This window comes from Buteo buteo, chromosome Z (assembly GCF_964188355.1).
Source record: "Buteo buteo chromosome Z, bButBut1.hap1.1, whole genome shotgun sequence".
NCBI lineage: Eukaryota > Metazoa > Chordata > Aves > Accipitriformes > Accipitridae > Buteo > Buteo buteo.
In genome coordinates this window covers 4,592,664-4,617,003 of record NC_134204.1, presented here as the reverse complement: position 1 = coordinate 4,617,003, position 24,340 = coordinate 4,592,664, and the positions used below count along the sequence as shown (strand labels likewise).

The window sequence follows — 24,340 nt, the reverse complement described above, 5'->3', positions numbered from 1 at the left end:
AGCTGTCATGTTCAGCTGGGACACTTGAGCTAGTAGCCCAGAACATGTTAAGGAGGAAGCTGGAACAATGTTACTCACAAAGCTTTAAGGATTGAACTGATTTTCCACCTCAAAGACTCAAGCCCGTTATTTCTAATGAGACCATAACCATGTGTCCTTACGGCTGGATTGAACCATTGCAGATGGGCTCCTCTTCGGTTTCAACTCAGAATGAGATCTTTTTCTTCCTCGTAAATCCTGAGTTGTTTCTTTCCTATCACAGCATGGCGCTTTTAAACCAAAGAGTGCCTTAAATAATCCAACCCTTAAAGCCTGCAAATACAAATGCCTATTGCATGGGGACGCTTAGTGGAGCAGCTTGCAGGAGATACAGTTAGGACCACATGGCCTCTGAGGTCCCTCAGCAAATGCCACAAGTCAATTCTAAACTTACAGGTCCGTTCCTTCAGTTCCAGGATGTCATTATTGGCACAAGCCAGTTCCCTTATGAGCTGCCCATCGTCTTCACCTTTAGCCAGCCAGCGATCACACTGGAAGCGAAATGTCTTGTCCATGGCCGAGTCCTTCACGTCAATATATTCCAAGTGCCAACCTGGTGCGATTCCTAGTAAAACAACAAAATCAAAAAAGCTTTGGGTATTTTCACATAGCTTGGGTAAGGAGGTGAGACACCTTTCCTCGGTAGCATCCTGCTGGTGCTAGAAATGATTTGTATTTGCTTCAGATGATGTCACCAGTGAGCACGACATTGTTCTGATACTAAAACCGACGTTGACTTGCTCAAGACCATAATCTGATCTAGAGTCAGGCCGTGCTTTTGAGGGATTCGCTGGCTCTTGATCAGATATAAGGGTGTTAGAGCATGGTCCTGGATAAGCTAGATTTCAACCTCTTTGGACAAGACACCATCGCTTGTCCTTGCCCAACACTTTGCACAAGACAGGGCTTCTGCAATACCAGTAGCAGCAGCAGTGAGAAGGGAGAGATGGGGCTGGCGTGCCTCCTGTCAACGTACCAACCCAGGAACCATCCCAGGAAGAAGCACTGCTGTGGCTTAGGGACAACAAACCCTTACAAAGCCCCAGAGAAATCAGGGCCCTGTTTGCCAGAGCCAGAAGCACAAAATCTCCTGGAAATCAGGGGGTTTAGGGGCAAAAGTTAATAGAGCAGCTTCTGTCACAGAAACTGCTGCTGATTCTTCCTTCCATTTTAAGGGAAACATGAAGCCTCAAAGCCAAAAGAAAGACAGGAGTTCATGTTCCACCTAACCCCCACTCCTCCACCACAGATGTCTGTAGCTATTAAAAAAGACATAGCAGTGTGTGCATGGCTTGTGGTGGTCCCTTCACGTCCTGGGAGTGCTAGCTGGCCACAAGCTGTAGGGTTTAGTGTCTTTCTCTATGGCCTGTATCACCCCCAAACCCTTCATACTTGGATTTGAAGGTCAGAAGGTCAGAAATTACAGCTTGCTGCTTTGACCCTGCCAGCTAGCCCGTGCAAGGAAATTACCCATGCTATCCTGACTTTGACAAGCAACCAGGGTGAATTCACTAATGCTGGGACTGGACACGAGCACAAGACAGACTAAAGTGATGGATGTTCTAGCAGGGACCACCAAATCACCTAACTTTTGCCTTAGGGCCTTCTGAGGAGTCATAGCTCCCTTTTAGTTTTCTACTTCCTTTTTTTTTTTTTTTCTTTTCAGTGGAAAAGCAACTTGAAAATGAAGAAAAGGGCATTTGGGAACAGTTTCCTGATTTCTTTGTTGAAACAGAAGCAGCCCTTGTTGAGCTTGGGGGGACAGGAGGTTCTGACAGTTCTACTTACAAGTCTTGTTATTAGTCAGAAAAAGAAAGGTTATGTTCATGATGAGAGATCTCTGCTGACTTATTATTTACATCCCAGAGACATTAAACAACTCTTGCTCTTCCAAGAACTCACTGCCATGTGCCTACTTCCTTAGTTTGCAAATATTAACCTTCTTTAGCCCCGAAAAGAAAATGATGGCACCTTTTTGAGTTATGTCAACAAGTCACCCTGGTCCTGTGGACTGCGATCCCTCCACACCATGTGTTGGTAGTTCTCTACCAACCTCACAGCCATTCCTGTTTGGTACTTTGGGCTCCTGAACCTTCTTCAAGCTAGGAAACTGCCCGCTACAAAGCACAAAGACACCAAAGATACCACTTGCCCCTTAAATTTTGGGGGCACAGAACTGCAAAATCATTGTGGCTGGAAGGAACCGCTGGAGAACATCTAGTCCAACCCCCTGGTTAGAGCAAGCTCAGCTAAAATAGGTTGCTCAGGGCTGTGTCAGGTTGGGTTTTGAATGTCTACAAGAATGGAGACTCTACAACCTCTCTGGGCAACCTGTGCCAGTGTTTGATTACCCGTGCAGAGAAAAAAGCTTTTTTTCTTATTTTTAAATGGAATTTCCTGTATTTCACTTTGTGCCCATTGCCTCTTGCCCTGTCACCGGGCACTGGTGAGAAGAGTCTGGCTCCATCTTCTTCACTCCCCCCATCAGACACTTGTACACATCAATAAAATGCCCCTGCGCCTTGTCTTCTCCAAGTTGAACAGTCCCAGCTCTCTCAGCCTCTTCTTATACAACAGACGCTCCAATTCCTTAATCATCTTTGTGGCCCTTCACTGGACTCTCTCCAGTATGTTCCTGTCTCTCTTGAACTGGGAGGCCAGCGCCACGTGCCAATGACAAGACCTGTGCAAATACCAGGGGTGCAACCCCCAGGCAGGGGAGTTGGATGCACCAGCCAAACGTGCAAGACCTCCTCCAGGTTCCAGCAGCAGATCTTATCAAGTTCCCCAGGGCTCCCACTGCACTCTAACTGGAGCAACTTGCTCTTTGGGGCTGTTTGGAAATGTATTCTAAACATGTTGGCAGCGTCGGCCCTTAATCTTTTTGGCAGGCTGATTTCCACTTAAGTTCAATGAAGATCTCTGCAGCATATTCAGGAGGCTGCTCCACTTCCATCAAAACTTTAGCTAGAACAGTACAGAATGAAAGAAAGAAAACATCTCATCCTTCTCCAGCAAGAGAGATCAATGACTGCAGCCCAGGATAGAATAATTTGGTGATCTTAGTCTTGTTGCCAGCAGTGAACAGCGTGACTGGGACAGGATCAGTGCTAAGCAGCGGTGTCAGAAAAGCAGCTGAATGAGATGCACGTACCCTCCTCCCTCTTCTCCAGCCTGCTTCCAGCAGCTGCTCACCAGCAGAGCTGCAACAAAAACCTGCTTTTATATCACAGGGAGAGATGGACCGGAGCTGACTTTCCAGCACATGTCAGAGCTGAGGGCAAAGCAAGCACAAAAAGTGCAGTTTTTCCTGGTGTTCCCTACAAAAGGTGCATTTTTCGGCTCTGGGCTATTTAAAGAGCAAGCTCCGGGCTCTGTCAGGGGATCAACACAGAAAAGCAAATACAAACAGGTTGTTCCTTATAGCATAAGGGTACCTCAAATCAAGGAGCTGGCTGATCACTCTTAGAAAAATGGTGCTACCCCCCAAAGCACCTTCCAATCTGCTTTAAACTAAAAAATACTTATCTTCCCTCTCACTAGACCTGGTCTTTCCTTTTTCCTGTTTTCCTTCCTGATGGTTAGCAACTTAGATTAGGAGACCTGGAAGCTGTAGAAGCATCCTATACTGCTGTTCATTTCTCAAGAGAAATAATTCACCCCAGGTGAAACATCAAGGGTTTCACTGCCACAGCATTAAACCCCATTTAAAAGCTCATATGGAAATGGAAGGATTGGTTTGGGGTTGAAGAAACTATTCCGCTTTATCAGACAAGGTGCTGTTTTCCTCTTGATTCAGGCTGGGAAAAGATATATTTAATTTCTTTTTGCATTGATCTGGAAAAAAAAAAAGCAAAGTCCAGTAATGCACAAAGTCTAAATGTGATCCTTTCCCTCCACTGAGCTGGCTCTGTGTGCTGGGGAGCACATCAGTGGAAGGAGAAAAAAACTGTTCTTGCAGAACCACTTTTCAGGTCATGAAATCCTGGTTTCAGGTTATAATCCTGTTTACACCTTCTGTTCCTGTGTGGCTTTTGCTGAGCAATGGGCTCAGAGACATTACAGCACCTAAAAAAACCAACAGGAAAGGAAAGTACATCCCATACAGACGTAACCCCAGAGGCATCAAATCCTCAGCACAAGCTGGTTTATGGAGTGGGCATCAGTGAAGAAGTGCAGGATCTCTGCAGCAACGGCTCACCAGCCTTTTCCTTGGATACTGTTGGGTGGTGGATCCTGATCTGCCGCGAAAACCACAGTTGCTCCATCGCTCAACTTTGGGTGCTTGCAGAAGAGCCGGAGCAGATCTGTTTGTAACCTGTTGGCACTTCAACCAGCAGTACCAGGAGAACAAGGGCTCAGGAACAAACCAACTGCACGAATGCCTTGGAGACCATCGTGGGCTTTTCTGCAGTGACCCCAGTACAAACCAGGACCACTACTTTTGTCTCCATTACAGGTTTGGGGCAGAAGGGAAGAAATAGCACATATCTGAGCGGTTTCTGCTTGATTATGCAGGTCTCAGTCTTTAAAATAGTTTGGCCACCGCTGTGCCTTTGTGGAAGATCCCCTATCACCATAACTAGTGTTCAGCGTTTGTAACAAAAGGTACTTTGCTCCAGGCCTGTTTTGCTGCCATCGAAACCCCCAGCAGCAAACCTGCCCTAATAAAACCCGTGGCTGTGCCACGTATGCTCCTTAACGGTCCGCAGCTGGAAGTGACATTTTCAATAGCATGCAAAACATTTCAAAAGTAATTAGAGGAGGAGAAGAGCTTTGGGGAAAACAGAATCACTTTGCTTGCTTGACTCTGGCAGTTGTATAATTTAGTGTCATGTAGGGAAATGTACTCTCTTCCCCAAGTGTCCTTACCCAAAAGAGCAGGTATTTGTCCCGTTTATCGTCCTTTTCAAAAGGACCCAAGCTGACAAGCAGGTGATGTTGGGTGAGGACCCTCTGTGTATGTCTGCAAGGTCTTCACAGGACCATCCTGCCTTTTTCCCAGGCAATGCTAAAAGTGTGTGCTTTCCTGACGTTGAACACGCAGGTTGGATTGTAAGCTCCTTGTCATGCATTTCTGCAGTGATTAGCGCAGTCAAGTCTGACTTTAGAAGTAATAGATGTAACACAGATAATGACATTACTGCTTCATTTAACTAAAACCCCAACTTGCAGCACCAGAAGTTTCCTTTGCCTCTCTTGGGAACAGCCACCGCTTGCCCCAGCCTATATTCACCCCTAAAATATTAAGCTGTTCTGACACATGCAGACACATGGAGGATGGGAGAAAAAGAGTGAGAATGAACCGAGTCTGGTGTGTTCACCGCTCATGAGGCACCTGGTCCCTGACCTTGCTTAAGTGAATATTAATTGTTCCTTGCAAAGCGAGAGCTGGTGGGATCAAATCTGCGCTGGCAGAACCACATCCAGGCTTGGATACACACATGTCCATGGAAGTTAAACTGTCTCCACTGTTTGCAGCCACGTTCATCGACCTTCTTCTCTATCCCTTGTCTGTCTGTAGCAGATCTTCTTTGGTTTGGTTTTGAAAGCAGTCAATGCCCAATCAAGTCATTACTGGTGCTTATGTTCCCATAGGAGTAAAAGAAAAATCCTGTTTGGGACATTGACTGCTCAGGGGCCAGTGAAGAATTGCTGCTGCCCAGCCATTCGCAACCATCAGCCAGTGCTGCTCAGCTCCCTAACTGCATTTATTTTTTTTTACTTTTCACATTTTCTGAAACATAAAGTAATGACCATTACAAAGACAGTTCATCAGCCTTGTGTCCTCCGATATTATTTATCCCCTGCCTGGTTAGATGACCATCCATCCCTAAACACCACCACATGAGACATCACCCAGAAAGTGGTGGGAGTTTTGATAGCGGCGTCAGATTGCTGGAAATGGAGCGTTAATTGTGAGGTGTTAAAATGATAGCATCTAGCTTTGCATCAATACATCTCAAAACACTTTAAGAAGGTGAATAATTTTTATCCCCAATTTACATAATTGAAAATGAGGTACAGGGATGTGATTTACGCAAGGTCATTCGGCAAGCCAGTGGCAGAATAAAAATAGATCCATTTTGTATATCTCTCCTTTAGGATCATGTTAGTTCACACCACAATATTTCTCATCAGAGCAGACAGGCAATGCAAAACCTCTCACAACCTTTGATAAAGCAAAAGCTTAACACTTGGGACAGTTTTAGAAAATAGGTCCCCTGCCCCTCCTCCTCTCTGTTCAACTTGTTCAGTCCAGGATTTGACTCAGGTCAAAACCACCCATAAATTACTCTCAGACAAAAAACCCTCCACATCTTACAGATAAACTGCTCCTGTGCAAAAACACTTAACAGCTCAGAGTGAAGATATAACAGTTTCTTAGATGATATTCTTGCAATTGAAGTGTATTTTGTGTTTTATTGAGGCATACTTGATGCAAAAGCATTTAACAAGGATGCAGGATAATTTGTCCCCAAGAGGAGCAAAGGAGGCTTGTACAAAGAGAAGCTTTTACAGAATTTATAATCCTACAGCTCTATCTGGCCTTTTGGGTTCTTTCCACTCCGTAGTGAAGGGTTGTGCAGTTACAGGAGATTGGGAAGAAATGAATGTCTGTGCAAGGTCAACACTGAAGTCTTCACCTTCTCTCCAAGGCTGCTGTTTTGTTTGCTTACATCTTTTTTTTTCTTCTATTTTATGTCAATTCTGGACTGTGAGATCTTTGCGTTGTCTTCTGCTTGCGCTGTAATGCCTGTAGCACATCTTTGTGATAGGACTGTTGAGCGTAAGGAAAAAAAACCTACCATTGAAAAGAGAGGAAGGTGTATGGCATGTGAAGAGGGCTCTGCGGGTCGGTGCTGGGGTCTCCCGAGGGGCTGAAGACAGATTTGGGCAATCTGAAGGGCTGAGCAGCCACGGCACGGTTGCTGGTCTGCTACTTGCCGTTTGTGCCTTGCCTAAGGCATTGACTTGAATCCATCCAGAAAGATGCAGGAGTTGACGTTGTCTCCCTCTGTACTGACCCATCAGCAAAAGAGGGGGGATGAGGGACCCTCCTCTCCTTGGACAGCTTTACACATCTGTTTCTCTTCTGCTCACTTTTTATTTAAAGCAGGAACTATTCAACAACTCTGCCCCACGGATCAACGGAGTTTATGAGGCAACAGTCAAACGCTGAGAAGAGGGCTTAGAAAAGCCCTTCTTAAATCTGATAGCTGAGCAAATCCTTACAAAAGGCTAAAAAGGCAGATCTTTAGGTTTCTTTTAATAATTTATAGCCTACAAGTGCGCAGAATCCTGTCCGTATATTGCAGAAACATATCTCTGGAAAAACTGTGTGCTGTGAGTTCAAGGCTGGGGCAGTTTAAGATCTGATTCAAGATACTACTCCTTAAAAAGGTAGCTCCTTCAGAGAAAGAAAAGGAAAAACAAGGGGATGCTAATGTTTTTGAGTTGGGTCCAGATCAAGAAAGGGGAATAAGATACTTCTCCATTGGAAGAGCCGCCCAAAAGGACTCACTGGGGCAGTTAGACTATTTAAAACTCAATTAGACAATGCCATAGCAGTTGGTGTAATTGAGAGAAGGGCCCTGTTGAGGCAAAGAAGAAGTTGGGCTGCATAACCTTGTTATTTACTTCTGTCTTTGCTCCTATAATAACACAGAGAAGTCTGGTTTATCCATAATTAGACTCTTCCTGGCTCCCCTTAGCTGATGGCAACTGAGATAATCAAGAATCTGAAATTAATGACTGTAGAAAGACTGTTTATCATCTGGGTTCAAATCTACTCAAGCAGATGAGGGAGCTAAATCTAGATTTCCCATATCTCCTTGTTGCAAGGAGAAAAAGGCAATAAAAAAGGGGGGAAAAAAGCTTTTTCTAGGTAAATAATTCCATTACCGAGATACTGAGAAACTTTAAGCCATTCTTCCAGAATGGTGATTTAGTCCTTAAAGCAGAGAAAAAAATGAGGCCTATATTTAGAAAGCCAGCATTTCTACAGACCTACAGATACTGATCTTGCATAAATGCAGAAGTAAATGAACTGAGATATGAGAAAATACATAGTGCCTATCTGAGATCAGGAGATGGGGAGTCTGGAAACGATTAAATTTGCTCAGGGAGTCTAAATATATTAGGTAGAACATCGGTATCTCAAAGTAAACAGGGGCAAGATAAAAAGACATGGAGCAAAACTTAGAACTAAATTTCATTCACAGCAATTCATTGTTACCAAACTCTTGCTGGTGAGCTCGAAACATCTAAAAAAATCAGGAACAAGTTCCTTGAAATTGCAGTTGTGAAGTCTCTAAACTGCCTGTTTTCAAATGAGCGCTGACTTCCTCCCTAATCAATTTTGCTGAAGTCAGAGGAATTGGATGGGGGCTTCATTCCTCCTTTATGTCTCATACAGAGATGCCACTCAGCAGTTTTTGTGGAGAAAATGGCATTTAAAAGCATTAAAGTGGGACCATAAAACTGACATGCTTTTCCAGAGGAGGCAAACACAGTGTTTGCAATTTAAAGACGTTCTGTCAGTCTTTGCCATTGCAATTACAGTCTCTTCAACTCTGAACCCCCCCCCCGCCACTGCAGTCAAATTTCAGTAAAAAGATAAACAAAAGTGGGATGTGAACTGGGAACGAAGCCACTGCAGCAAAACTTCGCTGATGGGGACGGATGCTGAGCTGGACTTCATGGCAAAATAGCCACCTTGGGCAAGCCATTTAAATGTATTTTATCCTGAAATGGGGGCAGATTTGTTGACTTCTTGCTGGGACCAGGTGGTGTCTGAATGAAAAAGAAGCCTTGTGATGGTTCCCTTAACTAGCCCATAGGTGCTAAAGGCACCTAATGTGAGTCAAAACAGGCTGATGTTGTCATTGAGGCTGATTATTAAGAAAATCAGGAAAAGAACATCGACCGTGTTCCAAGTATTCAGCATGTGAGGAGCAATGGGGGAGGTCAGTGTGAGGCTGAGTCCTCCACAGACCATTGGCAGAGAACCATTTAGTCCAAAAAAGTAAAAAACTAAGGAAAGAATGATCAACATCTGATGCCTCAAAGTAATGGTAAATACAAGCACATTTTTCTTTAATACCCAAAGTCCCCTAAGCATCTGACAAAAACCATACACAATCCTCAATCCCTGACCCCACTACTCCTTTCCAAAAAATAGAGCCAGGAATTTCTAACTAGTGGCATAGCCAATTTATATAAATTATAGAGAGAGAGCAGGCATATATGCAAAGGATAGCTATAGCCTGGGATCCCAGCAGTAATAAATACTCTACCCACCCAACAAACTGTCATGCTGCATTGTGTGAAGTTTTAGATAGGATATGCCTTTCACATGACTAATGCAAGAACAATGAAGACAACATATGTTATGATTTAAACTACAGTTGTCCTTCTTTCTGGGGAGAAAAACAAGTACATTTTTGCTGAACAAAACCTGAGCATGTTGTTTGTCCAAGGCTGAACCCTGCAGTCAGCTAGGTCTGGTAAAAGCCCTATTAACTATTCTTTATAAATGGAAACCAGTGATATGAGGGAAATAAGGAAAGAGGATATGAGGGAAATAAGGAAAGAGAATATGAGGTTGCAGTGTGTATTTATATCCATAAATATGAAGGGTTTTTTTCAGGTTCTGGACACATGGTTTACTATTTTAGCTGACGCATGGTGGCTATCTGGGTACGTGCTCTTAGCCCACAGCAAATTTAAACTAATTGAGCCTATTGACTGCTTAGCCTAAAGCTAAACTCTTTGCTTCCTTCTGCCACTAACCAAGAGCATGCAGGTAGCAATTACCATAGCTCAGCTGCAATGTGGTAACTCCCCAACCTCTACCATCATCATCATCAGTGACACGGAGAAGGTGAACCGTGATCACCCGCGGAGGAAGGAAAAGGCAGCAAAAGCACCTAGATTAATAGGATTTGCTTGTCACGCAGCAGAGCAGACCCATGGGACTCATTGCCATGGGATGCCGTAGGTGCTAAATGTGTCCTGGAGAGTCTGGACGAGAAAACTCACTGAAAGTTACTTAATGGACAAAAATGATATCCAGTTCAGGAGATGCCCTGAGCTATGTATAGTAAAATGTAGAGAACTAGAGAAGGATTACACATGCTCGCTCAGTTCATCCTCTTCCTCAGACAACCAGTGATGCTTCTGTTGGAAAAAGCTGCTGGGCTCGACAGACCCTCGGTCTGACCCAGTTCTCATCTTCCTACATGCCAGCCTGTTCGTGTGCTGGAGCCCGAAGGATCAGCGCTGATTTTGTGGGCGTATTTCATTCTGTTAGCACGACCAAGCACTGGGGAGCCATAATGTCTTTTGAGGAAAATGTTCTTTTTGTAGACATTTTAGCTGGTAATATATTTGAAAATGAACCTGCAAGTCCATGTTGACTTCTTGCTGCTCTCGGAAAGACATCCGAACCACTCTTGCAGCTGCAGAGATGCTTGTGTGCTGAGCTGAAACTCTAGTGGGTATTTTGATAGCACTTTCCATTTCTGCATCTAAACTGCAGATTCAAAGAATAACTGGTTTGGTAACTCACATCAGGTAAAAGCAGCTCTCTTACTGCATTCAGCACTAGATATATAACATGATATTACAGAGGTTAATCAACTAAATTGTACTCTGTTGTGGGAGTGATAAATACAAGCCCAAAGCTTGCAGTGGCTGGGAATAAACGATCATGTTAGGTAGATGGTTCTATTATTTCCCATATTTCACAACAGACAGAGGATGTAATAAGATTTCTTTTCTTTTCTTTTCTTTTTTCTTTTCTTTTCTTTTCTTTTCTTTTCTTTTCTTTTCTTTTCTTTTCTTTTCTTTTCTTTTCTTTTCTTTTCTTCTTTTCTTTTCTTTTCTTCTTTTCTTTTCTTTTCTTCTTTTCTTTTTTCCTTTCCTTTCCTTTCCTTTCCTTTCCTTTCCTTTCCTTTCCTTTCCTTTCCTTTCCTTTCCTTTCCTTTCCTTTCCTTTCCTTTCCTTTCCTTTCCTTTCCTTTCCTTTCCTTTCCTTTCCTTTCCTTTCCTTTCCTTTCCTTTCCTTTCCTTTCCTTTCCTTTCCTTTCCTTTCCTTTCCTTTCCTTTCCTTTCCTTTCCTTTTTTTAATAAAAATAAGGAGGCAAACTTCCAGTGGGAGAATCTGATGCAGAGGTAGCATCTTTTATTAATATCACATGAGTTGCAGCCTTCTCCATCTGCCACAACTTGGAGATGTCACGAAGATGACAGCCAGGACATGTCCATACTGACATATAACCCCAGCCCAACCATCAGCCAGCTGCCCCAGTACAACCAGGTAATGACTGGGTACTCCTGCTGCCATTCCTCCCAGGACTTCGATAAATGCTACTGTCCAAGCTGCCTTGTTAATACTGACCCAGGTGGGTCTATGGGAGCCATCAAGCTTCATCTTTGGGCTGCAGCAAGGGCCTGCCGTTAGCAAGCCAGTCGTTATTAATGCGAGATCATCTCTTTTAGATGAAGATGGGATGGGATGGGATGTCATCGCAGCAGTGCGAGTGACGCCTTTCTTACAAGATGCTGCTTGGTACCTGAATAACAACACAAATGGCTATGGCAGCGGTACTGAGTGCTGCTCTCCTGTTTCTGAAATCTGTTAGGGTGTCCAGCAGCTGGGAAATGTCAGAATCTCTCTCGGCAGGGCACTGCACACTCACCGGCTGATGTAGTGATTTTAATAAAGACAGACACAGATCTTTATTTCTATCTTCTAAAGCTCCCTGTGTTATGCCAGGCTGCATTACCCCATGTGTCGGTGTCAGGCTGATAGCATTAAATTGCTAGGAAAGTGCCGTACTGGCCTGTGAAAAAGGTATTGCATTAAGAGCGTCGGTGTGTTGGGATAACAGGCTGGATGGCTTTGCTTTGGAGGAGCCATCGTTATCCGTGCTGCAGCGGTGGCTGTAAGCTCACACTGAAGCTGGGGGCCCATTAGAGCAGATGCTACACCAGCGTGCAGGGAGATGGTCTCCTGCGTGAAGGGGGGGTATGTCTAGACAGGCAAGATGGGACACAGGATCCAGGTAAAACCCTTGGGATTACCCAGCCTGCAGCAGAGCTGGGAACAGTGCCCTCAGCCTGCCCCATCTCCATGGAAGAAAATGTGTTTCCTCGAGTGAAAACGTTGTCCCAGCCTCTCCCACCCCCCAAAATCACTGCCCTGACCTTTGTTGTCGTGCCAGATCCGCACTTTGCAGAGATCTCCCAGGCTCAACATGTCCGAGAAGTTGAATTCATCCATCTGGTTCCTCTCAAACTTGTTAGACTTGTTGGACTCCTTCAAAGCCAGGGTCCCGCTGTCCCCATTCTCCCCAAACAGGATCAAGGACACGTTGGCGTCAGTGCCCGCTCCTGGAAGGAGAAAGCAAAGCACATCGTCACGAGCTAGCCTGCCATGTAGGGCTGACACCCAGCCCCTAATTGCATGGAAAAAGAGGCAGCAAAGGCAGGCTGGACGAGGCTGCAGTGATGCTCAGGTTTCTGTGGGTACAGCCGAGGAATTTCAGTGAATTTGTGCAGGATCCTGCAAGGAGGGCACTAACAAGCTAACGCACCAGCCCTTCGAGCCCATCCCACAAATACAGCTGGAATGCTTCCCCCTTGCCTTCGAGGTATGGTGACCGTGATGATGGCAATATTAATAAGAAGCAGGAGTATCTGCTCCTAACAGAGGACTGTGCATCACGTTGCTTTGCAGAGGATGTCAGTGCCGTGGCTCCCATTTTTCCAAGCAAAATGACTTACCCAGCAACACGCAGCAATCTGTAAAAGGGCGTTAAAGAACATATTTTGACGTTTCTAGCTACAAAGTATTAGTACCCATCGTCCTGGGCTTCCCACTGGGCCACAGTCCCTTTTCCAGACTTTGGTCTCCCTCTGCAGTCCCACAACCTCCTCCAAGCTGTCTTGTGGCACCGAGGACACTTCAGCTGGGCTCTGTCTTGGACCGTTTTCCCTGTCTTGCATGGCACAGGGATTTGAAAGCAAAGTGTAGATCATCAACCAAACCACTACAGCATCTTGTGGCACGCTTTCCCCTCCCATAGGTCTTCCTTCTGTATTCCTGTTTCTCAAAATATTCTCCGTGCTGCATTTAATGGAAAAAGTCGCAGTTTCTCATACAACAGTTTGCCCCATCGACTCCCACCTCTTCTTATTTATATTTGTTAGGAAAAGAATAATTTCTAAGATGATCTTTATTACCTGATATTGAATTTCATATGCCTATTACTGTCCATATTTTGCCGCATAAAACAGCCGTGCTGTCAATTTTCCTGACTTTTGGAGAGTTCAAGGCCAAACCATCACCTGCGGTGATCTTACGAACATTTTAGCTTGAAAGCGTTACAACATTTTTACCTGGCACTATTTATAATTTGACCAAAATTATTGCTTTTCATTTTTTGATGCCATAATAAAAAAGCAGATGCAAAGAAAGAAATTTGATTCCACATGCGCAGACATTTATTGCTGTGTGAAGAACCAAAGCCCTGACATTTTGGAAAATGAAAATAAGATCATCAAACCCAAATCTGTCTTACAAAGAAACCCAGCATCTGCTGCCCTCGGTTAGATAGCCCAGCTTTGAAAACTCTAACCGCCTGCCAAGCCATTTCTTACACAAGAGTACTGTAAATCCACTTTGGGCCACAAGGACAGTATTTCCCACAGCTCCATTCACAACACAATGCAGAGACAAAGTTGGGGGGACTGAAAACTTTTTGAGAAAGCTACTACTTCTTCGGGATAATTATTTGAATACAGAAATTAGGAATAAATCACAAGTCTTCTTGTAGAAGGAATGAAAAAAAAAACTAAAAGAAAAAAAAGAAGAGGAGAAAAAGAGTCATACAGAGAAAAGGCAAAGTAACATTTGGTGTCCACGTGAAAAATTGCCTGTGTTAAATTGGGGCTAATTTTCAGCAGTTCCCTGGGAAGGACTTAAGAAGGAAGAGGAAGCATCAGGGATTCAGGCGGTTCATCTGGCAGTACCTTTTATGACCCTAAAGCTTGCTGAGGTGAGGAACAAAGCAAACTGAAGTCCATTTCCTTACAAGGAGCAGGCTCCCAATTAATGCAAGGTCTCAAAAAGCACAGAACCAACTGTTTCTTAGCAAAACCTTCCCCGCAGGAAGAAGCTTATGAAGGCCTCATGCTGTGACATTTCCCTCACAAGCAATTAGCAGGAGATGGGAAAGAAAAGAACAGAAATTGCTGAATCAATGTACATTTCACCTATTTGGGTCTCTGATTTTTTTTTTTTTTTTTTGTTGGCGTTGTTGATTCCAGGAAACTGTCAGGCACATTTAGGAACTGTAACAAATTTGACAACTGAAGAGATGAAGGTACCATGGTTGCACAAGCCTTAACTGGCAACGAGTGCAATAGCTCATGGGTCGATACTGGGGTCTGCAGCACTGAACCTCGCCATCAACACCCCAAACAGTGACAGAGCGCATCCTCAGCAGATTTCTGGCTAACATTAAATCGGGGGGAGTACTGACTTGCTGAATGGCAGAATTCCAACCCGGCTGGACCTTGAGAAACTTGAGGACCGGGCAAGCAGAAATCCCATGAAGTTCAGCAAGGAGAAATGCAAAGTTCTGCATCTGGGGTGGAATAAACCCTGCATGTGTACATGCTGGGGAGTTGAAGAAGACCGAGAGGATAGAGCAGTAATATTCATATTTGGGTTGAATCTGAGCTAACAGCAAGTTCTCAAGTGTTCAATGCAAACCACGTATTTGGCTACATCAGGAGGAGCATGGCCAGCAGCTGAAGGGAAGCTCTTACCCCCTTTGCTCAGCGCCGAGGAGCCCATACTCAGACCACGGTGCTGGTTTGGGTCCTTGGGTCATGCCGAGACACTGAGGAGGGCTCAGTAGATGGTGCCAAGACGAGCAGGAGCTGGGGCGTACAACTGTGAGGAGAGGCCAAGGGAGATGAGCTGGGGCAGGTGAACAAGGACCTCTTGACCATGTGGATGGATAGTGATAATGATGACAGGGTCATCCGCTCTCGAGATGTCAGACCGTACCCCAAGGAGCCACAGCCACAAATTGCTGGGGAGGTTCAGACTGGGCATCATTTTCTTAGGAAAATGGTACCGGTCTGGATCAGGTGCCTGGGGAGGTGGTGGCACAACCATCCCTGAGGGTGTCCAAAACTCGGCTGGGCAGAGTCTTCACTGATTTGACCTAGTGCTGGCAATAGTCCTTTGAGCAAGAAGGTGGATGAAATAAACTCGAGAGGCCCCTTCCAACAAAAGTGTCTATGATTTTATGCATCTTATTGAGCAGCTGCCTTATTTTTAAGCAAACTGTAAGCTTGAGTCACAGCCTTCTGAGGCCAAAGAATGTCCTTCTTTTGACTTAACAGAGACTTGTATAAGGCACTAGGAACTGACACCAACTGTCCTAAATTATGCAATTTCTAGGCTGTAACTGAGCTGACAACATACTAATTAATCTTATAACAGCAGAGAGAAAAACCTCCTGCTTCGTTAATGCTTGGAAAATGAGAAAGCAGTATTTATTCTTTCTCCATCTTTATCGCATTACCATGTATATGACGCTTGCATATAGAATACAGAAAGTTTGTGTAAATCAAAATTAACAGGCGAGGACATTTTTGTGCCACAGAAAGAGCCATCAGGTGGTCTGGCTCTATTGCAGCTGTGTCTGTGGGTCATACTTTGAAGAAAAGGAGATTGTGAGTTACTTCTCTTGTGAGATCAAAAGTAAATCAAGATCTTGGTTTTAACCAAAGATTACCCATCTGACTTGGCATGTATCTGCCATAACAACCTCTTCTCCCCTTATCTGTGTGTAGTCTGAGAGCTGCCATCTGAGGTACTTCTGGTGGCGTCTGGGTTTGAGCCTTGAAAGGGAGATTTGACGTTTGCAAGAGAGGAGACTTTCCCTGACGCAGCCTCTATGCTACGTGATCATCCAAGTTGGGTGACTTCTGGAAAGTCAAACTGTAACTCAGAGGGTTCTTTGAGGAAAAAGTAAAACAGGACTGTTGTTAAATATGTGTGTATGGTGGCGAGGAAATGACTGCTGCTTTCTAGTTCACTGCAGGACATTTTTTGTGGGATTCATTTTCCCCAACTTTAGCCATCCAGCCTAACTTAATTGTGCAGGCTCTGCCTGAATCTGATGAAGACAGAGTGACAGAGACCCTCCAGATGATGATCCAGACCACTGATTAAGACTCCTCTGGTCCCTGAATTGACCAGAGACAGTCTGGCCTAGAAGGAGTTAATACCACAAGTATAATTTTTTTGAGAGTGACAAATAGGTTAGATGAATCCTACCCTACATTTTCTTTTTGTTTGTTTGTTTCAATGCCTCTGGTGCACTGGAAAGTTGAAAGCTATTGCAGAGAAAAACTTTATGCTTAGAAATAAACACGTCTGGTTCTATTCACTGTGGAGAATTGCTGTCCCTAAACGATGTCAGTGTGGCAGGAGATGATATAATATGTTTAAACTAACCGTCAAGGATAAAACATCTTTTTTCCTGTATTGGTCCAACCAGGAGTAATCGTGGAATACATAATGATCAAAGAGGGGAGATGGTTCATGACTTGTACCCTCTTTAGATAAGCTGGATAAAGTTCAGCATTATGTCAGTGTGCTGTGTGATCTAATCATAAACAGACTCTCTGAAACCTCTCTGTAATCTGCTCTTCCCTACTGGTTGTCGCTGTTCAAAATGAAATAAAATGCTTCATCATTAATACCGGTCATCCTTCATTCAATGGGAAGGGCAGATCTGTCTGCTGTTGCTGTCATCTTCTATTCTCCTCTCATTTCTATTTCCATTGCCTTTGTGAGTTAGGGCTGGATTTCACAAAAAGGTCACAGAAAGATCTACCATTATATTAGATGGATTGCCAGATACATAAACAAATCTTTCTCTCTGTCTTCTGTTTTTCGTATTTCACTACATGTTTTTCAGACAAGCAGCAGGCAGAGCAGATATAGATAAAAAATGGTGAGGTGGCACGAAGACACTCTGCCAGGGGAATTTTGATATTCTTAGATCAAACCTCACAAGCGGCCTAAATTACCACTGGTAAATCCAGGGGGGGGGGGGGGGGCGGGGGGAAGGTAGAGATCAGGAGGTGATGATGTGCACTGGTGTGGCAGAATCCCCTTTGAGGGTCAACCTTTCAAACAAGGTGTCTGCGTGATAATGTCTAACTTGTCCCATTTTGGCACAAGGCAGCTTGTATGTGGTTGCAGCTTTCATTTAGCAGCCTGACAGAAGTTCTCATGAAAAGAGGCAGTGATCCCAGGAAACGACATAGCAATCCCATTTCTTGGCTCTTGAAGCTCTGCAGCTTTCTTTATACTCTATTCCACCTCTTCTGGCTGGTGTGCATTTAGGGATGGTTTTTCACAGCCTGAGATAAATGGTCTCAAAACACTTTGAAAAGGAGGGTGAATTATTGCTGTCGTCTTTGGGCAAAGCAGATAGGGCTGACTGAATACCTGGACCCCACCAGCCTTGATTGTAGCCTTTTTTTCCCATCCTGTGTGGATGGATCTGACCTGACCAAAAAGAAAAAGGGGGTTCCTGACCATTGGAAAATGGTCTGGCAATAGCTTCTATTAAGGTGTCTTCAGAGGAAGCATCGAGCAGTCAAATCTGGGCCTTGTATCTAAATATTTTATGCCCAGAGCTCAGATGAGGATGAATCCCACAGTATAACACTGGCATGATGAACAGCCAGCCAAAATGCCGGTGTTCCAGCACAGTAGGGCTAAATCATGCTTTCCTTAACATAATTTCAGATTAAGCAGGAGATGTTTTCCATTGCTAAAAATCAAACTTCATACCAGAAGAGTCATAAAATACCCACCATGGACGTACCTCCAACATCACTGGTTTTAACCTGAAGAGTGTATGTTGTGTCCTCCATCATCTGCTCACCATTTATGACAGCTGGCATCTCACACACAAGACTTCCCTTGGCATTTTTCAGCTTTGACAGCCATTCACCATAGGTAAACGTGGCCACTTCTTGATTACTCAGGTTCTTCAGGATGATCTGCAAAGAGCCAAAATAAGGGAAAAAAACTTCAGCTAAACTTCAGCTACCATTTGAATGAGGGCAAAGTTTAAACTTATAAAGTGCACCGTGTGGTAGGACATGGGTAGAGCTTGGTCATAGCTTCAAAACCTGTACTGAGCTCTTCTGGGATAAACGGAGCTCTCTCATATGGACGATATGTGCTGTGGTGACTTGACCTGAGGAAGAGTCTTCAGAATATTGGACCTTTTCATGCATGGGGTAAAGCACAGGAAGAAATTTGCTCCTCTGGCATAAGCTTATCTCTAAGAGAGACAGCCCTTTCCTGGGAGCCAGTATGGAATTCACTCCAAAGAAGAAGTAACAGAGAGTAATTAAAAACCTCACTACCTCTCCTTGAAGTACACAGTATCTTTCTTTTGTCTGCCTCCTCTGTGCAAACACACCGCAATCATTGAAAAGATATGCAAACCAACCCCAAACAAGTTAAAGCAATGCACAAGATAAAATTAGGCCAGCAAAACTTAATGTTTCACACATTTCTCCCTCTGGGAAAAGGTGACAGAACAAACAGTATGCTACAGATATTAGTCACACTGTCTAACGTGTCACGGGAAGGAGCTCAGATGCTGTGGTCATAAGAACAGAATAGGAACCTATTTAGAACAAGCCTGAGAGCTGCTCCACCAAACACCTAATAAGATACCCACCTTTATGTGTCCTATTCCACATGAGCTCAGTGGAGCACCAGTCCACTGGGAGAAAGGCATTACACTTGCCTACAGCAAAACCCTAGCATAAATTCTCACTCAACTGGGGGAGTTGGAGGGAAGAGAGGAGACAGGGCTACAAATTACCATTTGTGGTACCATCTAACAGAAACAGAGACCAATACCTGAGTATAGCAGTGCATCAGCAGACAGTGTCTGGCAAGATATATCTCTGCAAAGGCCATGGAAGCGTGAGCCCAGACATGTCAGAGAAGTATGACGTGATATTAGGAAGAAATGAATCATGGAGCCGTGGAAAATGTTAAGTTAAAAGGGATACCTGGAGGTGTCTAGTCCCACCTCGTGCGCCAAGCATGGCTAAGTGCAAGGCCATGCCCAACCGAGTTTTGAAAATTTCAAGGGTGGAGATTCCCCCAGCACTTTGGGTCCCCATCCCAGGGCTGCACCACTCTCAGTGGGAAGATGTTTTTTCTTTACATCTGATCAGGATTTTCCTTGTTGCAACTTGTGTCCATTGCCTCACGCCTTTTCACTGTTCACCTCTGAGAAGAGACTGGATTGATGGTCTCTGTAACCTCCCTTTAAGCAGCAGAAGACTGCAAATAGATTCCCCCTCAGTCTTTTCTTCTCAAGGCTTAAAACTCCATTTACCTCAGCCTTTCCTAGTATGCCATATGCTTCAGCCCCTTGACTATCTTAGTGACCTTCCACTGCACTCTCATATATCAGCCTAAGAAACTTATAAAACTTATCTTGAGATAAAATGTGCTCAAATTCTGTCCTCAAACTGCATGTGTCCCAGTCCATGGCCTTCTGTTGACCCCAACCGAGCTTTGCCGGAGCCTTTAGCAGTTCAAAAGAAGAACATTGCCCCAGGTTATAAAAAATGATTTTTAAGGATGGCGGTAGCTACACTGAAGCTGAAGCAGTAGCTGTGCTATTTGTGCATTGTACAGTCCTGTGGGTAGGGCGCTCATCCGGGGTTTTCTCTCTGCCTGATGCTAAACAGGGAACTGTAACACAGCACCTTCATCCCAGAGGTACAGGACATTTTGGGCTGTGGAAGCTGTCCCACTTTTAGAAAAAGCTGCTTTTTTTCACAGCCAGTGACACTATTACTTTGTGGTCAAAAAACTGCTCTATGAGTCAAGAGATGTTGAATTAAATCCTTGCTTTGAACCAAACAGAAATCAGGTCTCCACCACCCCAGCTGGTGCCCTCTCTGCTGGGGCACGGACCAGAAGGAAGTCTCCTCCCTCAAGGATGCGTGAACGATGTCTACATCCCCTAAGGATTCCAACCTAGAAACTTTTCTTTGGCTAAAATTTGCAAATTTAAATCCTGAATAATCTCAGGTTGACTGAAAATGCCTTTTTTTCCCCCCCTGGGTGCATAAACTCTTTGCTGGAAAAAGTTCAGCCAGCTCTACCTCTGCCCTGCTGGGGAATGACAGCGACACTGTTAGTACCGAAACGTCCTGAGCAAAGCTTGCAGGGAAATGTCAGGAAAGCAGCGGGGGGTAGAAGCAGATTAGAGTTGCCAGCTGGAGTGCACTCGCAGGCAGAGAGATCAGACCTCTCACAAATAACCAGCCCATGCCCAACGCTCCAGATGCTGTCTGGGAAAAAACTGTCTGGCTACTAAAACTGCTGGAGCAAAATGCCCTCACTTTCCATCCCCAGCCCCTCACCCAGGATGAGTGATTTCAGCTTCATGTAAGCGGTTAGCACAGATGCAGAGAGCAGCCTCTGCTATCTCGTTCTGGGACGCTGCTCCAGAGAGGAGCAGACAGGAGGCAGAGATTCATTTCACCAGCTTCGTTTGCTCAGGGGAGATCACAGCAAGGGACGTGGGGGTAGCGGGGAAACCTGTGGCAGGCTGATTGCTCAGTCGCTACGTGGGTACGTTGCCTACCTTACCCAGCACGGATCGCCTAAACGCTGGGCATCCAGCCCAAGAGCATCCTATCGGTCCTCCCTACGGTCAACGGTCGGGGCTGGGTATCAGCAGGGAAGCAGCGCATCCCAACAAAGCTGGGAGCAGGCGAACAACCACTCAAGGCATCTCTCCCTCTCTCAGATCCATCTCTCTTTTAACTACAGAGGAGGCCTAAATAGTTTGGTAGACGAGGCGAAAGCCAAACATAGCTTTTTCGATGACTAAACCAGCACAAAATGAACGCCACCCTACAAGGAGATGTTTGTGGGTGTCGCCCGCACACACACAGAGGATGATGCAGGATGTTGATTTGGATTGTGAGGGTCAAGAAAGTCATCTCAGGGAGCTGCGCTGAGGGTATTTTTATTTTCTGTCTCTTCCTCTCAGAAAAATTAGCTGCCGCTTGGCAATGAGACTGCTACTTTACGTTGCAACTAAATATTTTTTAGGGTACCTGGAACTTGCTATGGACAATCTGCATGCTTTTAAGCTCAAACTTTATCACTAATTATGCATCGATTTTAACAGGGCTGTAGAACACCTATAAACAATGAAAAGAAAGTGAGCGCAGTGTATATGAATAAAATGTTGATCATTTGCTTTCGAGCTGAGCAAATATCGTAGCTGACAGGAACTTTAAACCAGCAACGTGAAATTAATTGTGCGCTGTATGCTGTAACAGAAAGGTTTGACATGTCCGATCATTTGATTTACCTCTCCCCAGCCTTCTCCCAGCTGCAGTGTAAAACACACTCCGCAGGGTCTCACACCCCACTAACGCCAAAATACCTTCATCCTGGAATTCATCTTCAAAGACTCAACCACAGGTTTTTATGGCTCTGTTGCATGTCTCTAGTCTTTCACTTAAAAACAGGCTCCTCTGACTGTAAAACAAAAAGACTTTGCTCTGTTGCAAAGAATAACAGTCAGCTTCAGCTATATAATGCATTGTCTCAAATTCTCTTAATCTCTTTTATATAAAGGAAAAAGAACTGAATAAAGACTGAGTCCCACATTCAGGATTATTTGTGACATTTGAATGCAATGCAATTAGTGCTTCATTAAGGCAGCTTCTTATCTGCCTGGCTTTGACAGCACAAAGTAACATTAAAATTCTGAGGGAAGCAACTCTGCAGAATTCAACAGTCTCACAATTCCTGTTATTTCACTCAGACAGCTTTCATCCTTTCTTATTTCTAGCTTTTCAGCTTTGTATCTAAAACACTGGGCAGCAGGTGAAATCATTGCGTAGACTGAGGAACCAGCTCTCCCAGGAGGAAGTTTCCAAAGCATGCATTTAGATAAGGTTCCTAATTAGAAGTCACAATTTTTTTTACAATGAAATGGTGAAACACTGGAAGAGGTCGCCCAGAGAGGTGGTGGATGCCCCATCCCTGGGAACATTCCAGGTCAGGTTGGACGGGGCTCTGAGCAACCTGATCTGGTGGAAGATGTCCCTGCTCATGGCAGGGGGGTTGGATGAGGTGACCTTTAAAGGTCCCTGCCAATCCAAACCATTCTGTGATTCCATGATTCCATGATTCTATTCTCTGATTTTTCAGAAACACAGAGCAGTGTCATGGTAGCTTGATGTGGAAGAACATGAGATTCAGCATTAGGTCAGAGGAAAATATCCAAACTCTAAGTCTCTCCCAGCAGTGGTGAGATCGGAAAGTGTTGTTCAGCTTTGGAGAGTTTTCGGCATGTCTTTCTGTGCATAGCAGCAATCAATAATATTCATTGTGGTCCAACACATCACTAAACAAATTTTATTCCCTCTGGAGGGCTAGGTATCAGCATTTAAAACTTATTCCCACTTTTGGTGCAGTTTGAATCTTTGGCACCAAGTTCATTACTTTGCTGAGATTCTGAATGAAGTTTCAATGTATTTTATCTAGACAGAAAAAAAATATGACTACTTCCCTGCTTGTAAATTGAATCTTTTGGCTGTGTACAACATCATTGATAATTCATGCATTTTAATTGGTATTTATGCATTTCTATTTCTGGTAAACTAAAAGCAGTATAAATTATGACCAGCAACAGTTTACAAAAAGACCGAAGAGAATTAAAAAGATCATTTATTGTTATTTTAATAGAACACGAAAACTGAGAAAATCCTGTAGATAAATGGAGCAACAAATGGTTAATTACGGGGTTGATGGCTTAATCTAGCTTCTCATTTCACTGTGCTAGTTAGCACTAACTGTGAACCATCTGTCTGAGAGTTTAGCACTACCCCCACAAGTATTTCATTATGCAGTTTTAATATGCACTTTTGACAGAAATGGAAATGGGCTCAGATCAGTTTTCATGTCACACCAGGCTACATAAGTTTTCAAGGCTGGAATACAAATCAGAGAACACAAATCCTTCCTCCCCTCTTCCAGAGTGCTCCTGTCCTCACTCTCTGCCTGGGAATGCAAATGTTATGCTTACCTTTGCAGGGAAGGTGGGAAAGAAAACTAATAAATAAAGTTCTTGAACTATCACTGGAGGTAGAAGATCCTCCATGCTCTGTTTCTCTAAGAAAAAGAGAAACTACGGGTGCAATTCTCAAAAGCTTTTAAAATCCTGGTCTAAAAGAGTTGCATGCGTGGTCCGCCTGTTGCTTCTGGAGGGCTATAAACCCATCGGATGGGTCCAAATGAGAGACTTTTTTGCCCACTTCCCTGGGAAAGCTTTGCTTTGGGTGGGACAGTCCAGCGGGCTGGATGACTGGACAGAGCTGGGACCAGGAAGGTGGGAAGGTGCTACCTGCCACTAAAGATGCCACCGTCCCTTGCCTTTGAGCTATTACTAATTCATGACTGCAAGATCTGGAATGTCTCTGGATGAATAAGCTTTATTTGATTTCATTTTATATGAATATGATTTATAAAACTCAGGGGAAAGTATCGGATAACTGGCAAAGGGAGTTTGACCAAGATGACTGAATCAAATCAGAGAACAGATTGAGTTATTCCTTAGGCACAGAGAGAAAAATTGTGTGTCTGTGGCATCTATTCTGAAGATATATGCTGGAGGCCTGATGCTTTGGAAAGCTGCACAAGAGTTGCTGAGAAAAAAGGTTCAAAGTGGTACTGCTCAAGTAAAAAAGGTACTGAAATGCTTTTTAGACCATGCTAATGGAGGTGAAGAGCAGTTCATCTCTTCACTGGAAACTGGTGGTTGCCTAGGACCAGCATTTAGAAACACATTATTTATGGGAAAAAGAAGGACAGCTTCAGACTAGTCAAGAAGGATGAAGGACTCAACAAAAAAAATCGTGCACTATTCTTTCTGACCATGGGCTAAGCTATTGGGTCTTACCCTATTCTCATAAAAAAGTCACAATACAGAAGTCCAGCGTGATACCTACTCCAGAAAAAACCATGCTAAATAAACATGGCAGAGATGTGTGACTCTCTTAATCACATCTGGTGGTGTGGAATCAGCACATCGATCCATCTCTGTCTTAGAAATATAATTATAGGGACCAGTAACAAGCAAACTACATTTAACTGCCCAAATAGAAGTGATCCTTACAAGGAGCTGGTGGTT

General features: G+C 44.1%; 1 protein-coding gene across 2 annotated transcripts in view; it reads right to left on the bottom strand.

Annotated features, from left to right (window-relative positions):
- LOXHD1 (lipoxygenase homology PLAT domains 1) overlaps window positions 1-24,340 on the bottom strand; it is a 142,038-nt gene that overhangs the window by 5,617 nt on the left and 112,081 nt on the right. For both annotated transcript variants that reach the window (XM_075020625.1, XM_075020624.1), the window contains 3 exons: window positions 17,969-18,146; window positions 12,252-12,437; window positions 434-604 (listed from right to left, as the gene is read on the bottom strand). In XM_075020625.1, coding sequence (XP_074876726.1) covers window positions 434-604; window positions 12,252-12,437; window positions 17,969-18,146 — 535 coding nt within the window. The remainder of the gene's footprint in view (window positions 1-433; window positions 605-12,251; window positions 12,438-17,968; window positions 18,147-24,340) is intronic.